This window comes from Caenorhabditis remanei, chromosome III (genome assembly GCF_010183535.1).
Source record: "Caenorhabditis remanei strain PX506 chromosome III, whole genome shotgun sequence".
NCBI lineage: Eukaryota > Metazoa > Nematoda > Chromadorea > Rhabditida > Rhabditidae > Caenorhabditis > Caenorhabditis remanei.
Genome location: NC_071330.1, coordinates 940,270 through 953,941, shown reverse-complemented (window position 1 = coordinate 953,941; position 13,672 = coordinate 940,270). Strand labels below are relative to the sequence as shown.

The following is a 13,672-nucleotide window of genomic DNA, read 5'->3' as shown; positions in this document are numbered from 1 at the left end:
TCATTTTACTACCATTCGAAAGCTAATGAAATTCTGTTTGCTTGGGTCACATAAAATAGAAAATGCTCATAACTTGCTTCAAAATGGTCGTAGCGATCTGATTCAAAGCTTGCTGAGCACTGCGCAAGGGGCGAAGCCCCTTCTAGCGGAGCCCGCCGGGAGGCGGGGGACGCTAGTCGCCCCCTCTCTTTAAATCCGATAGGTATGAGGTGGGCGATTTCGGTGGGCGGAGCTTCGCCAAAAGTGTCGAATGGTCTGTCAAAAACTTTGAGTCGCACTCATTTTTTGAATAACTTTTTTCGTTGTAGAGATTTTCAAAAAATTCTTTTTCGTTTGTTTTTGAAAACTTAATACGGATGTGGCGACTGCCAGGGGATAGATTTGGAGCATTTGGGAGAGAGTTATAAGCACAAAAGTAAAAACAACTTTTTTTGCTCAAATAAATGGCTTGAGAAATTCACGATTTCCGCCGTTTCCTACTTCGTACGGCTTCAGCTTTGAACATTTCTGGGGGATTTTTTGAACTTAAGATCTCTGAAAATCTGGCTATCGAGACATATAAAAATTATTTACAAATCTGTGAAAATATGATTTATGGCCATAAAAGAAAGGAAACGACTTTTTTTCTCAAAATTTTCACTTTCCTTCTTATTTCTCGAGTTGTTTTGAACCGAGAGCTTTGAAATTTGGTAGAGTTATGTAACTGGGGATGGCGGAAGTGACTAAAAAAACAGATTTCAAATTGGAGATGATGCATTCGAGTTATACTCAAAAAACAGTCAAAAAATGAGCAATTATCGATCGATCCCCCTTTTTCTGCCCAAAACTTTGACCGGCTGTAACTCGCTCAGTTTTGAAAATTTTCAGGATCCGAAAAAAAGGAAATGTGTAGAAAAAAAATCTCTATCGATCCATGTAAAATTCAATATACTTTTAGCTGATAAAGCTTTCAGAAAACCAGATTTTGTGATTTTCGCGGTTTTTCGGTCATGTTGGGATTTTTTCTATTCGCTGTCCTGGGGACTGGATCCACTGAATCGTTCTGGATTTTTGACACCGATCTAAACTTTCGGAGATCTAATGGAACCAAAAAGTCCGATCAAAAAATATTGACACCGGACGATTCTGTGGAGAAACCTGAATCTCCACTGACATTTTTTTCGAATACACTGACCATTTTGTCATTGTATGTGTCATTGTACTGCTGCGAGGATCTCCCCTCTTTTCTATTCTCTCCATGACCACGTTTTTCTGTGCACAAGTGGCGCAGTGGAAGAGGGCGGGGGTGAGAATCGGTGGGCTGGGGGTTCGAAACCTTCTTATTCGTTTTTGTATGAACTTTCTAAATGAATATGAAAAGAAATATTGTAAAAATTTCGAATGTTCTGATCGAATACGGGGAAAATAGTATCAGTCGGTGTGTCTGTTTTGAATTCAAAAGCTGGACGTTCTTCCATTTTCCTTCAAATCGAGCAAGCTAATTTTTGAATTTAAAACTTGCTAAGCACCGCACACGAGGCGCAGCCGAGTACTGCGGAGCCCGCCGGGAGGCGGGGGACGCTAGTCAAGATATTTTTAATCAAGATATTTTTAAGCTCATAAAATTAAGTTTGAAGCAAGTTATGCGCCGGCCGGTGGCGGCCCGTTACTGCTTGGCTGATAAGTAACGGTTTTTGTTTTTAAAACTTTACTTTTCATTTCAGATAATTCCAAGCATACTGTTCCCAATAGTCACCGTTATCTTGATACGAGAAATACGGAAAGCGGGAGCTCGTCGACAAAATCTGGGCACATCATCAACTGCTTCTCAAGACTCAAAGAATACCTCAAGATTGGTATTAGCTCTAACTATCCCCTTTTTTATTGCTGAACTTCCGCTTGGCATCGTTTCGATTCTGATCCCGCTGAATGATTTGTATGATGACGGTGGATTTTTGTGAGTTTTACTAACAAAATAGTTGAGACTTTATATCTGACTCTCGTGAGGTCATGAACTTTTGCTATAATTTTGAGCTTTTGCTATAATACTGCTTTTGCTATAATACTGTTTCGATGACAAGCTCGTTTCTACAGACAAAAACAGCTAAATAATCCTAGAAAGTGAAAAGAGCCCGGAAGTCAGAAGACGGAAGTCGAAGGAAGGAATTCCGCACATCTCTGATGTTAGGGACCTAGTTATACTTAGATTGGCGAATTTTGGGTTTTCTGGTCTTTTCACCAATCAAGTTTGAAAAATATTGAGCATTTGTCGAGCCATGACTTGGTATCTAGCAGAACTCATCTGATTGCAGAAATAATGTTGTTGTGGTTAACAAAAGTTTATTATGGAAGCTAACAAAGTTCCTTTATTGACAACAAACGAATGTTTGAAATTACATGTTTCAGATTTATTGTCGATGCAGTTGAAAAGTTTTTCTCGTTTGTTCTCTCTGTTACCACTGCGATGCACATGATAATTTGTGTGTTCATGTCATCTCAATATCGAGAGACTTCATTGCTGGTTGTCAGATGCGGTCAGGTATTCAAGGTATATGTCATTCAAAAAACCATTTGCACTATTTAAACTAATTTTCAGAAAAAACAAGAATCAGTTGTTTTGGGGACGGTGGTCAATTGAGTTGCATTATTTTTTTTCTTTCTCGTACCATTCATAAACAATTTTCTGTATTTCAATAAGAAAACTTTGTATTTTAACATAAGAACTCGTGTTTTTAATCAAATCTCTCATTCAAATATCAATTATAAATAGTTACATATTATGTCACATGTTTAATCTATTTTGGTCCAGGACCAACACCTTCTTCGGGATCGCAATATTTGAATCAGTTTTGCCTCTCAATTTGATTTGTTTTGCAACTACCACAATTTTCAACTAGGACGTTTCGCAACCATGTCGTTTTGAAATCACACCACACTTGAATATCTGGGTCAGTTGAAAATGTTGAGTATACCAATGCGTATTTGAAAACAATTAAATAAAAGAAAAAGTTGTCTGGCCCGTTTTTTGACAAAACTATGATAGTTTAGTTTTTAGGGTTTCCAAACGTCGTAAATGAACAGTCCCGAAACCGAAATGAACAGTTGCGAAGTGTCGAAGTTGCCGAAATGCCGCAGATGCGAAATGTCGCGGAGCCGTTTAAAGCCGCATTCCCAAAACATTAGTTGTCCTCGGAAGTTCAACTTTTTGAATGAAAAACTACTTTCTTGTCAACATTTGCAGTTTGTTACATGTGATTAAATATTTTGTTATTTTTGAAAAGCAATTATCATTTGATCGTTGAAAACGAAAACACATAATTTTTCCCCCGCCCACCACATTGGTTGCCCAAATTCATTTCTGTGAGACACATGGTTGAACTTATCCCTTACACATGTCAAGACTATTTTCCCAAGTTCAAAGGTGTAAAGCAGCAAGTTATTTGCTTTCTCTACCTGGATTTTTCCAAATTTGTCGAGAATCAATTAGTGAAAAATAGTGTTCATGTTGCTGCATTCTGTATTCTGATAAACATCTTCCATATAATAGTTTTGACTCAAAAATCAATGAGAACCTCTCCTATCTATATATTACTTCTAGCAATTGCTCTCATCGATATCTGTTCTTTATCTTATGATGTACATACTGAAGTCGTTAACTTTTTTAATGTTATGAAGGTATGCTATTCGAAAGAGACAGATTACAAAATATTGATAATCAACAATGCTATGGATTCTATTCGCAGTATAACCAGACGATGTTCCACATGGCTCAGTTTAAGTATCGCAGTAATCAGAACAATAGTTATCAAGTACCCAATGAATCCAAAAATTGAATTTTTGTCAAAACCAAAAACAGCTGTTTCTATCATTCTTTTTATCTTTTTACTATGCTCTCCCATTCAGCTTACGGATTATTTCAAGTACAATATAGTGCCGAATGATGAGGACTACAAATGTACTCAATATATGACCACTGAATTCCGCTGGTATTGGAATCAGGTGTTCACGTATTATCCTAACAAGAAAGCTTATACATATATTAAGATTACAGAATCGCTTCTTTCGAAAGTGAGTTTTGCACACCAATACTGTGAATCCACTGGCTATACATAAGTTTCAGATAATTCCTTGTGTTACATTTCCAATAGTCACTTTATTCTTGATATTAGAAATACGAAAAGCGAATATTCAGCGTCAGAAGTTGGAGTCCTATAAGAGTTGTTGAACTTCACTATACATTAATTTGACACGATACGTTCCATTTCTGCAATGAAAATCAACTGGATCCTGCTGGTCATAAAATTAAATGATTCCATACTTGCAATCGGGCCGAGTCCGGGCCGTGAGCGGGCCTTAGAATTACTCGCTTCAAAATTAAAATTGGTAGTAGATCAACCTGTCAAATTGTAGATTTCGGTGAGCTCTACTCAAATCTATTTTCATTTTTACTGTAAGTTTAGTGAGAGCCGCAGTACAAGCCATTTAATGGCCGGGCCGTGAACAGCCGGGCCTTGAATCACGGCCCGGCCACTAAATGGATTGTACTGCGGCTCTCACTAAATTTACAGTGAATAGAAATATAGAATCGAGTAGAGCTCACCGAGATCTACAATTTGACAGGTTGATCGACTCCTAATTTTCATTTTGAAGCGAGTTATTCTAAGGCCCTTCCCACGGCCCGGTTGCAAGTATGAATGGTTCAGCTTTTTCTTTCTCCCTTTTTGGGTAAAAATCTCAAGTACTTGGCTGAGCCATAGCAGAAATAAAATCATTATGGTTAAAAAAAAGTTTATCAATGGAAGTATATGACGGACTGAGTTTGTTAAACCCCTGTAGTTTCCTTGCAAGTATCTTTGAGAAAGCTATTTTCCTAAAAAAAAACAAAAATAAAAGTATTTCAGCTTTATCGTAGTTACATTTGAAAGATTCTTCTCTTTCATTCTCTCCGCAACCACTGCCACTCATATGATTATTTGTGTACTGATGTCGTCGGAATATCGAGAAAATGCTGTGTCCCTAGTGAGATGTGGTTACGTTCGCCAAGTTGGTATCATAGGAATTCAAATTCAAAATCATGTTTTCATTCAGAAAAGAACAGAGAGGACACTGGAGGTGACGTGGGCTAACTAGTTTCACTTTTCTACAGCTTTACCAGAAGTTCTATTTTATTTTAACTTTGAACAGTTAATTGATCTTTTTGTATTTCTTTGCTAAATAAATCATGTCAGATTGATCACTTGTTCATCATACCTTTTTGAAGTTTAATGTTTGATCGTTAAGACTTTGAAGTTTAAAAACATTTTTCTCAAAAACATCATATTTTTGATGTAACCTATAATTATTATTCTTCATCACATTTTCCGATTTGACAAAAAATGAAGTATCAAATCTTATACTTCAAACCCAAAGCCCAACATTGCTGCTGATAACAATGAGATTACCTGGATGTCTTGTGAATCCTTTTTTCCTAATTATAACGGGTGGGCCCTTAAACTCATATGTTTTCTCTATGATGACTTTTATGACTTCGTCAATGATCATTTGCAAAAAAATGGAGTTCATGTAGCAGCCGTTTGTATTTTGATAAATATCTTCCATATAATAGTTTTGACTCAAAAATCAATGAGAACCTCTTCTATCTATATTCTGCTCGCAGCGGTTGCATTTATGGATATTTGTTCTCTGTCTTATGATGTTCATGTGGAAATAGTGAATTTCTTCAAGGTTATGACTGTATGTTATTCCAAAGAAACAGATTATAGGATACTTGTAATCAATAATATACTGGATACTATTCGTAACTTTGCAAGAAGATGCTCAACATGGCTAAGTTTAAGTATCGCTGTGATACGAACCATTGTTATCAAGTACCCAATGAATCCGAAAGTTGAAATCTTGTCCCAACCGAAAGCCGGGTTCTTTACTATAATCGGAGTGTTGTTTCTTTGTTTCCCTATTCAAATTTTGGATTCTTATAGATATGAAATTGAGTTTACTGATCCCCATTACAAGTGCTCGCAGGATTTATTGAAAGCTGAATTTCTATTTTATCAAAATATGAAATCTTTATCTTTTCCTTCGAATAATAAGAAATTATACACATTTTATAAGATAACAGATGCACTTTTATCGAAAGTGATTTTTATTTATTGGCTTTGCAAAATTATAAACAATCATTTCAGATAATTCCATGTGTTGCCTTCCCAGTAGTCACCTTATTCTTGATATTAGAAATACGAAAAGCTAATATTCAGCGTCAGAAGTTGGAGTCGTCTTCGGAAACCAAAAAATCTAAGAACACTTCTAAATTAGTTTTATGCTTGACACTCCCATTCTTCATTGCCGAGCTTCCTCTTGGTATTGTTTTCTGGATGAGTCAGTCGAACATTTTTGTGGAGGAAGAACGATTTTAGTAAGTTCAGTTTGTGACTGTCAACCTAGCAGTGTTTGGTAGTTTTATTTAAGATAAAGGGCAACAAGCCACTAAATAATCACTGTAGAGAAAGAGGAAACCAATTGGAAACTAAAATTAGTAGATAGGCATGTTATGAGTGAGACATTTGGAAAAGTCGAGACGTTTAACATTATTCTTGAAACCACGTGAGTAGAGTTTAATCGAGGAAAACATTAAAAGGGAGTAAACTTCAACTGGATAAAACAAGGTGAAAAACAAATTGAGCGAGTGAAATTTTTACTAGATACAAATACACAGCAGTGAGATGCGCAAGGTTGCGGAAACGCGCTCCGTCGCACAACTTGGCACAGTGCCAAAAAATGCTTGCCAAGGATTTTTACGTTTATCGACGCGCACGCAACGCGCCCCCCAAAAAACATTCAGATGTGTTCATTGGGGACCTCATGCCTCGCAATGCTGTAAAGTGTTTTATACAAATAAAGAAGATAGGTAATTAATTATCCCTTCTGTATACCAACGACTCCAATCCATAAGTTTTCAATGTTTTGAAATAAGATAAATATATTCAAAAAGGCATTAATTAATTTTTAGTTTCATATTGGAGGCATTCGAAAAATGTTTCTCTTTTATTCTCTCCGCAACCACTGCAACTCACATGATCATTTGTGTGTTCATGTCATCTCAATATCGGAAAAGCCTAATATCTGTTATCCAATGTGGTTTTGTTTCTCAGGTAAGTATGGTATTACTGTATTTACTCTTATAAACCTATACACTTTGTGCTCCGATTGATAATCCCTTGGCTTGCATGTAGGCCAGTTAGCTACCGGAAGTTTAGAGATATCAGTTACAAGAGGGAATACGGTATGTATCAGGTCCAGTAATAATTTTCCTGTTCAGAAAAGTCAGACAACGGTTGTTGAAGTAACAATGGTGGGCTAATCAAGACAATTTATGTTTTCCTTCTAAACTTTTAGCAATTCAAAATCATTTTATTCGGCTCTTATGTTCTAAATGATTTAATAAATATTTTTGTAAGAGGAAACACTACAGGGTATGAGTATCTTGGTTTGAATCTTGGAGAAAAAAAGAGTTTATCCTTACCAGCAGAGTGTTGCTCCAAGACTGAAATCCAGGAAACAATTTTTCATTACACTTTTTCAAAATTGTTTTATCCATTTTGCTGTATCCAAATGCATTAGATTTCCAATTGTGACTCATGTTCCCTCATTAATACTTTGACAGAAAATCCAGCATAGTTACAAGGTCATGTCCCTAAACATCTGTGGACTACACTCCAAAATAAAGTCGGCGGTACTGTTCAAAGAAGGGACCGCCCCTCTACTCTTGCCAGCCTGTCCTGTACAACAACAAAATAGAAAACAAAAACCACTCGACTTCTCGAGACCATTCCTTTCATTCTTCACGCATATTCAGTTCATCGATTTGGAATCCCGGCAGAGATTGGCTTAAAAAATGCGCGACTATAAGGAATGGAGAAAAAAGGTAAGTCTTTTCCTCGATTTTTCTGTTTCAGGCATACGTACTTGCACCACAAATAGCAAAAATTATTTAAGAACTGTATATTTTTGTGTTCCAGAAAATGCATAGCTCTATCTTTGTAGTTGAAAAACTTCTTGTATTATAAACGCCTCCCTAAATTGCTGCAAATTCTTTTTGTTCAGTACCGTAACTTGAAACTCCAAATGTTCTGTAAATACTTGTTTTGACGTAATTTTTGTACTTCGACTTTTTCAGGCCAATGCCCGCCAAAAAGAGGCCAACCGAGTAATTCGTGACGCTTTTCACCAACTGCAAATGGTTCTGCCGTGGAAGAACAGGGATGGAGCCCCGACAAGACGAATGATTCTGTGGAGAGCTATTGAGTTAGTTGAAAGAAGTGGGATTTCTTTAAAAAAAAACAATTTTTAGGCACATTCGTCGTCTTAACGATCTGCTTGGAAAATGAGCGTCTTGAGGATTATCTTCTTGATTTTATTGTTCTTATTCAAATAAAACATCAATTTTTAATTGAAATCGAGCATTGTAAACTATTACTGACATCACCCTTTATTAACTAAGAGGATAAAACTCTATCCGGGTATCAGGTTACCACTCTTAGTGGGTTCTTCCTCGTTTACCGACAGCTTCTTGTCGACAGCTACTTGATGACAGTATGGAGCCGTAGACCACGCAGCTTTAGATACTGTAGCCGCAATATCCAAGATCTCTGTTCTTTTAAAATTAGATTTACAATCTAAAATACTACCGAGTGAACAACTTTTTTCCAAACCACATGCTATTATTACACTACGCACTGTCCCTTGTCACAAGTCTGATTGCTTTCACTCAAACGTGGACAACACCAGATGTGCGCATTTAATTAACCTTGAGCCGATGAGAAGCTTAGGCTCCGCCCACTTGCTCGACGACTTCAGCCAGGCTTGGGTTAGAGTCATTCATTCTGACGACTTGCAAGATGTCGACTACTCCACCGGAATCTGAGATCGACCAGGGTTATGAGGTGGTTCAGGAGACTGAATCGGTCCAACTTGAGGTAAGTCTACAATACCGCTCAAAAGTATATTAAGTTCTGCCTTTTTCAGTAGATAACGCCCAACTTTGAGAAAGTGTTACGGTATCAGTGTTTGTCCCATCAAGTAGATTTTTAATGGATCGTACAGATCAAAAGTACAGTTTCATTTTTGTAGTTGACAACTTTTTTGTACGGACACTCCCTAGAGAGTTATGGTCATTTTTAGACAACAGCTCAAAAATCGCACAATTTTGCACTGAAATGGGTCAATTTGAGGGAGAAATTACTTTGTCAATATGTAACTTGCTAGGGAGTGTCTGTACAAAAAATTTGACAACAACAAAAATGAAGATCTATCTTAGTTCTGTATGATCCTTTAAAAATCTATTTGATGGGACAATAAGTACTACCATGACACACTCTCAAAGTTGGGCGTTTTCTACTGAAAAAGGCAAAACTTAATATACTTTTGAGCGGTACTGTATATAGTAGTACTGCTTACTACCATAGCCCTGACTACAGTAACCTAGACATTGAGAAAAGTCGCTCAGTCTTGAGCTATAAATCCTTATTTTCGATATAATTTTTGTACTTTGAATTTTTCAGGTCACCACCGGCCATATAGAGGCAAACCGAGTTATTCGTGTCGCTTTTAACCAACTGCGAATGGCTCTGCCGTGGAAGAACAGTGATGGAGCCCCGACAAGACGAAAGATTCTTTGGAGAGCAATTGAGTAAGTTGAAATTTGTGGGTTTCCAGAAAAACAAGATTTTGTAGGTACATCCGTCATCTTAACAATCTGCTTGGAAAATGAGCACTTTGAAAATTATCTTTATGCTTCAAATGAAATAGCTGTTGGTAGAGAAATTTAGTGTTGAATTGAAAATTCAATTTTTTCCCAATTTTTTCAATTTTTTGCGAAAAAGGCCAAACTTCGGCTCCAAAAATTGAAATAAATGTTTTTTTAAAAAGTTTTTGTTGCTTTTTTTGAAGCCCGGACCTGATTTTGAACGACTGATTTTTTCAATACAGAATTAGGGAAATGAAATTTGAAACAACTGGGAATTATAACATTAAAAAATTGTTTGAAAAATGCCAAACGTTTCTTATATTTATTCAAAATTTGAAAACAAAATGACAGAGGTACGATTTAGACATGTTTAGAGGAGTCGTTAAACGGGACTGGGACATTTTGAAGTTTTGGAAAGAGACATTAAACATTGAAAATAACCAGACTTGCAAGATTCCGGGCCGGGCCGAGAAAGCTCCGGCCCGGCCCGGCCCGGTCGGCCCGGATTTGAATTTTTGAACTTTTTTCACTACAATTTTTTGTCCAAAAATTTATTTTCTGAAAATTTTTCATATTTTTCCTCAAGTATATTTTTCAAAAACCTTCGAAGCCTACAAAAAATTGTTTTTAAAAAATATTTTTCAAAAAAAATCGGGAAATTTTCGAAAAAAAAATTTGAATTTTTTTCAGTACTGAACTTCCGGGCCGACCGGGCCGGGCCGGGCCGAGCCGGGCCGGGCCGGGCCCTGGAAATTTTCATTCCGGCCCGGCCCGGCCCGGCCCGGCCCGTTGCAAGTCTGAAAATAACGGTTGCAAAACGTCCCAGCTTCGAAACGTCCAGCAATATTGACCTTCTGACATCACCCGTACTCATATTAAACCCCAGAAGAACGGTAAGTTCTGAGGATCATTCATTAAGCCCTGAGGTTCAGGTTCATCATTAAGCTCTACAAATTGTTCTTCATCAGCAGGGTTCCAAACGACGAGAGCAAAAGATGTTTCAGAAATGGATACATATGCGACTTGGCCATTTTGCTCCCTTTGGATATAATCCCTAGTCCGAATGAATTGTGTCTCATATTCAACAGGGTGGATGTTGAGTCTGAAATTTAGTTTTGGCTTTCAACAGAGATTTTTTCAAAGATTTATACTAGGTCGACACAGTTCTTACAACTGCGCTCCACCGAAATACCCTTGAAAAATGTCTCTTTCGATGGAGCGCAACTGTGCAAAGCTCGAAACCGAAGAAAATGGTGTGCGAAATTGAGAGACTCAGAGAAAAAGAGACATTTTTAAAGGGATTTCGGTGGAGCGCAGTTGTAAAAACTGTGTCGTGCTAATAGCAATCAAACCTTTTCTGCCACTCATAAAATAGTGCTCCCTTCGCTTCATCCAAAGTCCTTACACCAACAGATTCCTTGAGTTGGTTGACTTTGAATCGAAACAGGTATCCACAATTAATGACAAGTTTCTGCAGATTTTGAAATCCAAGTCCTGATTTCCACATTTCAAGAAAATGATAAATAGTTTCATCGTAGAAAGTGGCGTTTTCCAAATACAGACATTGTCCCTTGAATCGATACAAAATGTCGTCTGCTTGAGTAAGGGGACCGTCAATTTCCAAGTGTTCAGCTTCATAAAGTTTAGACTTCGGATCTAGATTTCCGTTGAAACTTCCGATAATTTTGACGTATTCTCGTAATGGAAAATTGTTGAAAAATACATCCAACTTGTGGGGTGATATTTTACGGGGTAGTGCGATTTCGCTGTTTTTGATGTCTGGGTAGTTGGGTGGTAATAGGTCGTGCCTTGATTTGATTTGGTACTCTGCTTGTTCGAAGAAGTTTTTGATGAGAGTGTGAATGGTTTCCATAGTGGAATCTCTATGATTCAGATCGAATATCAATGAGCTGCCCGAGAAGCTGAAACAAGTTTTCTTTCATCGCTGTCAGTCAAGTACAATTTTAGTATTTACTCTAATAGACCGGCATGTCGCTATATTAAAGCAGTGTTGGAAAATCCCGGTTCGGTCCAGTCGGTTTGAAACTTTCATAAAAATTGTCAAAATTGTCTCGTACGCTTGAGTTTTTATCGATATTCAAAAAAGTCGAGCACTTTTTTTTAAACTTCCAAGATTTTGTGCATTTTTAATGAAATTTTTACAAAAAAAAATTTAAAATTTCTACAGGAGCCGGGCCGGGCTGAGGAAAATTTTTCCCGGTCCGGAATTTCCCACCCCTGATTAAAGGTGCCGGTCTATTGAATAAAATTTGATAAACTTCTCACCAAAATGAACTGTTTTCTTCCGATTCCTTCTCCTTATTCTTCTTCATCCGCAGAATTCTCTCCGAACTACTCGATTTTACAGTAATCGTGGAATTTTTATTCCTTGCAAAGAAATACGTAATTGTGTTGACTCTTTTGATCCGACTCTTTTGAACCAAATGAATCAGGTTTTTGAAACGTTTTGAGCAGAGTGACAGCAGAAACAGCTCTTCGAATATCATGTGCTCAAATATTTCCTTCTGTACGACAAGTGGGAATTTGAGGTATTTCATTATGGGATCTGGAAATAGTAAGGAATTTAATCTCGAGTACTTTTTTTTGGGAATTGGAGAACATGTTTCAAAATGTGTGTTCAAAAAACTCCGAAAAAATTGGCAAGCCGCGAATTTTTAGTACAAAAAGGCTCTGGCCGAACTTTTTGTTTTTGTGTTTCTAGGCCACATAAAGTTCTTTCTTCGTCAGTTTCGCTCCTACTCTTAAACTGTGTCTTGAAGAACTTTCCGTGGCCTAGAAACACAAAAAAGTTCGGCCAGCACTGACCACTTTGAAATTTCTAGCATTCTCGGTCTGAAACTTCGCGGATTGCATTTTTTCAGAGTTTTTTTTTGATTATTATCATGGGAATGTCCATATTTTTCTACACATCTTAAAATATATTCTCAAATATCGAACATCACACCTTATCGAAAGTGTCTTAATAAAAAACAAAAAATATTAGCTCGGCACAATTCTAACAACTGCGCTCCACCGGAATGGCCTTGAAAAAAGTCCCTCTTTCTCTGAGTCTCTCAATTTCGCACACTATTTTCTTCGGTTGCAATAGAGCGCGGTTGTAAGAAGCGTGCCGTGCTAACAACACTAAAAAATAAATGTTTCAATAGAAAGAAGAAAAAAGAAAAGACAGAAAGAGACACGTGAAAGCGGTGGGATGTTGTATATTTATTCTAACGTGCACTGCGGGTTTTCCCCGAATCTTCTGCTCTCTTTTCTCATTACACAAATGTGTCCTTTCCGCTCTCTGTCTACTCAGATCACCTGCTCCGTACTCTGTGTACGAATTGTCCTTTCAAATTTCACCTGTAAATTTCAAGATAGTGTTCCTACAAAAAAATGGTCAACTACAAAAATGATGTTCTATTTTGGCTCTGTTCAACTCATTCACTCAAACTCACAGACTCAAACTCACAGACTCAAACTCACACACTCAAACTCACACACTCAAACTCACACACTCAAACTCACACACTCAAACTCACTCACTCAAACTGAACCAAAAGATATTGTGTCGAATACCTTGTGTCAAATAATAAACCCACCAACACTTTAAAGAATTATAAAGATTTGAGTAAAATGGAGCGCGGTTGCTAGAGCCTCTCATTTTTGCAAGGGGACTTATTCCCACAAGACATCTTGGGTGTTCTATGATTTACGTTTGTCTCCGTCTCTCATACTCTCCACGTCACCCAAATCAATATTACATATTCATAATTACTCGCATTTCTCCCATTTTTATTCCGAAATGAACTCCAGTTTTCCGCTTCTAAAACTCCCTATTCTCGTTTTCAACACAGTTGTATCAAATTTGAACGTTTTTGAATTGTAAGTCCTGTTTCATGGTTTTTAGGGGTTTTAGATTAATTTATAAAGTTCCCGATATTTTTCTAG

At 37.2% G+C, this 13,672-nt stretch overlaps 3 protein-coding genes across 3 annotated transcripts; 2 read left to right on the top strand and 1 right to left on the bottom strand.

The window, feature by feature from the left end:
- Window positions 1-2,443: 2,443 nt before the first annotated feature.
- Window positions 2,444-8,363, top strand: GCK72_008331 (uncharacterized protein; the record flags this gene model as incomplete). The annotated part of the gene is made up of 6 exons (XM_053726772.1): window positions 2,444-2,518; window positions 3,883-4,047; window positions 6,162-6,391; window positions 6,986-7,127; window positions 8,153-8,280; window positions 8,327-8,363. The coding sequence occupies 6 exons, from the start codon at window positions 2,444-2,446 to the stop codon at window positions 8,361-8,363; spliced, it is 777 nt and encodes a 258-aa protein (XP_053586349.1).
- Window positions 8,364-8,873: 510 nt separating this feature from the next.
- Window positions 8,874-10,834, top strand: GCK72_008330 (uncharacterized protein; the record flags this gene model as incomplete). The annotated part of the gene is made up of 3 exons (XM_053726771.1): window positions 8,874-8,951; window positions 9,537-9,664; window positions 10,654-10,834. 3 exons carry the CDS (start codon window positions 8,874-8,876, stop codon window positions 10,832-10,834), a joined length of 387 nt encoding a protein of 128 aa, XP_053586348.1.
- A 223-nt stretch (window positions 10,835-11,057) lies between these two features.
- On the bottom strand, window positions 11,058-11,594 carry GCK72_008329 (uncharacterized protein; the record flags this gene model as incomplete). The annotated part of the gene is made up of 1 exon (XM_053726770.1): window positions 11,058-11,594. The coding sequence occupies one exon, from the start codon at window positions 11,592-11,594 to the stop codon at window positions 11,058-11,060; it is 537 nt and encodes a 178-aa protein (XP_053586347.1).
- Between the last annotated feature and the right edge of the window lie 2,078 nt (window positions 11,595-13,672).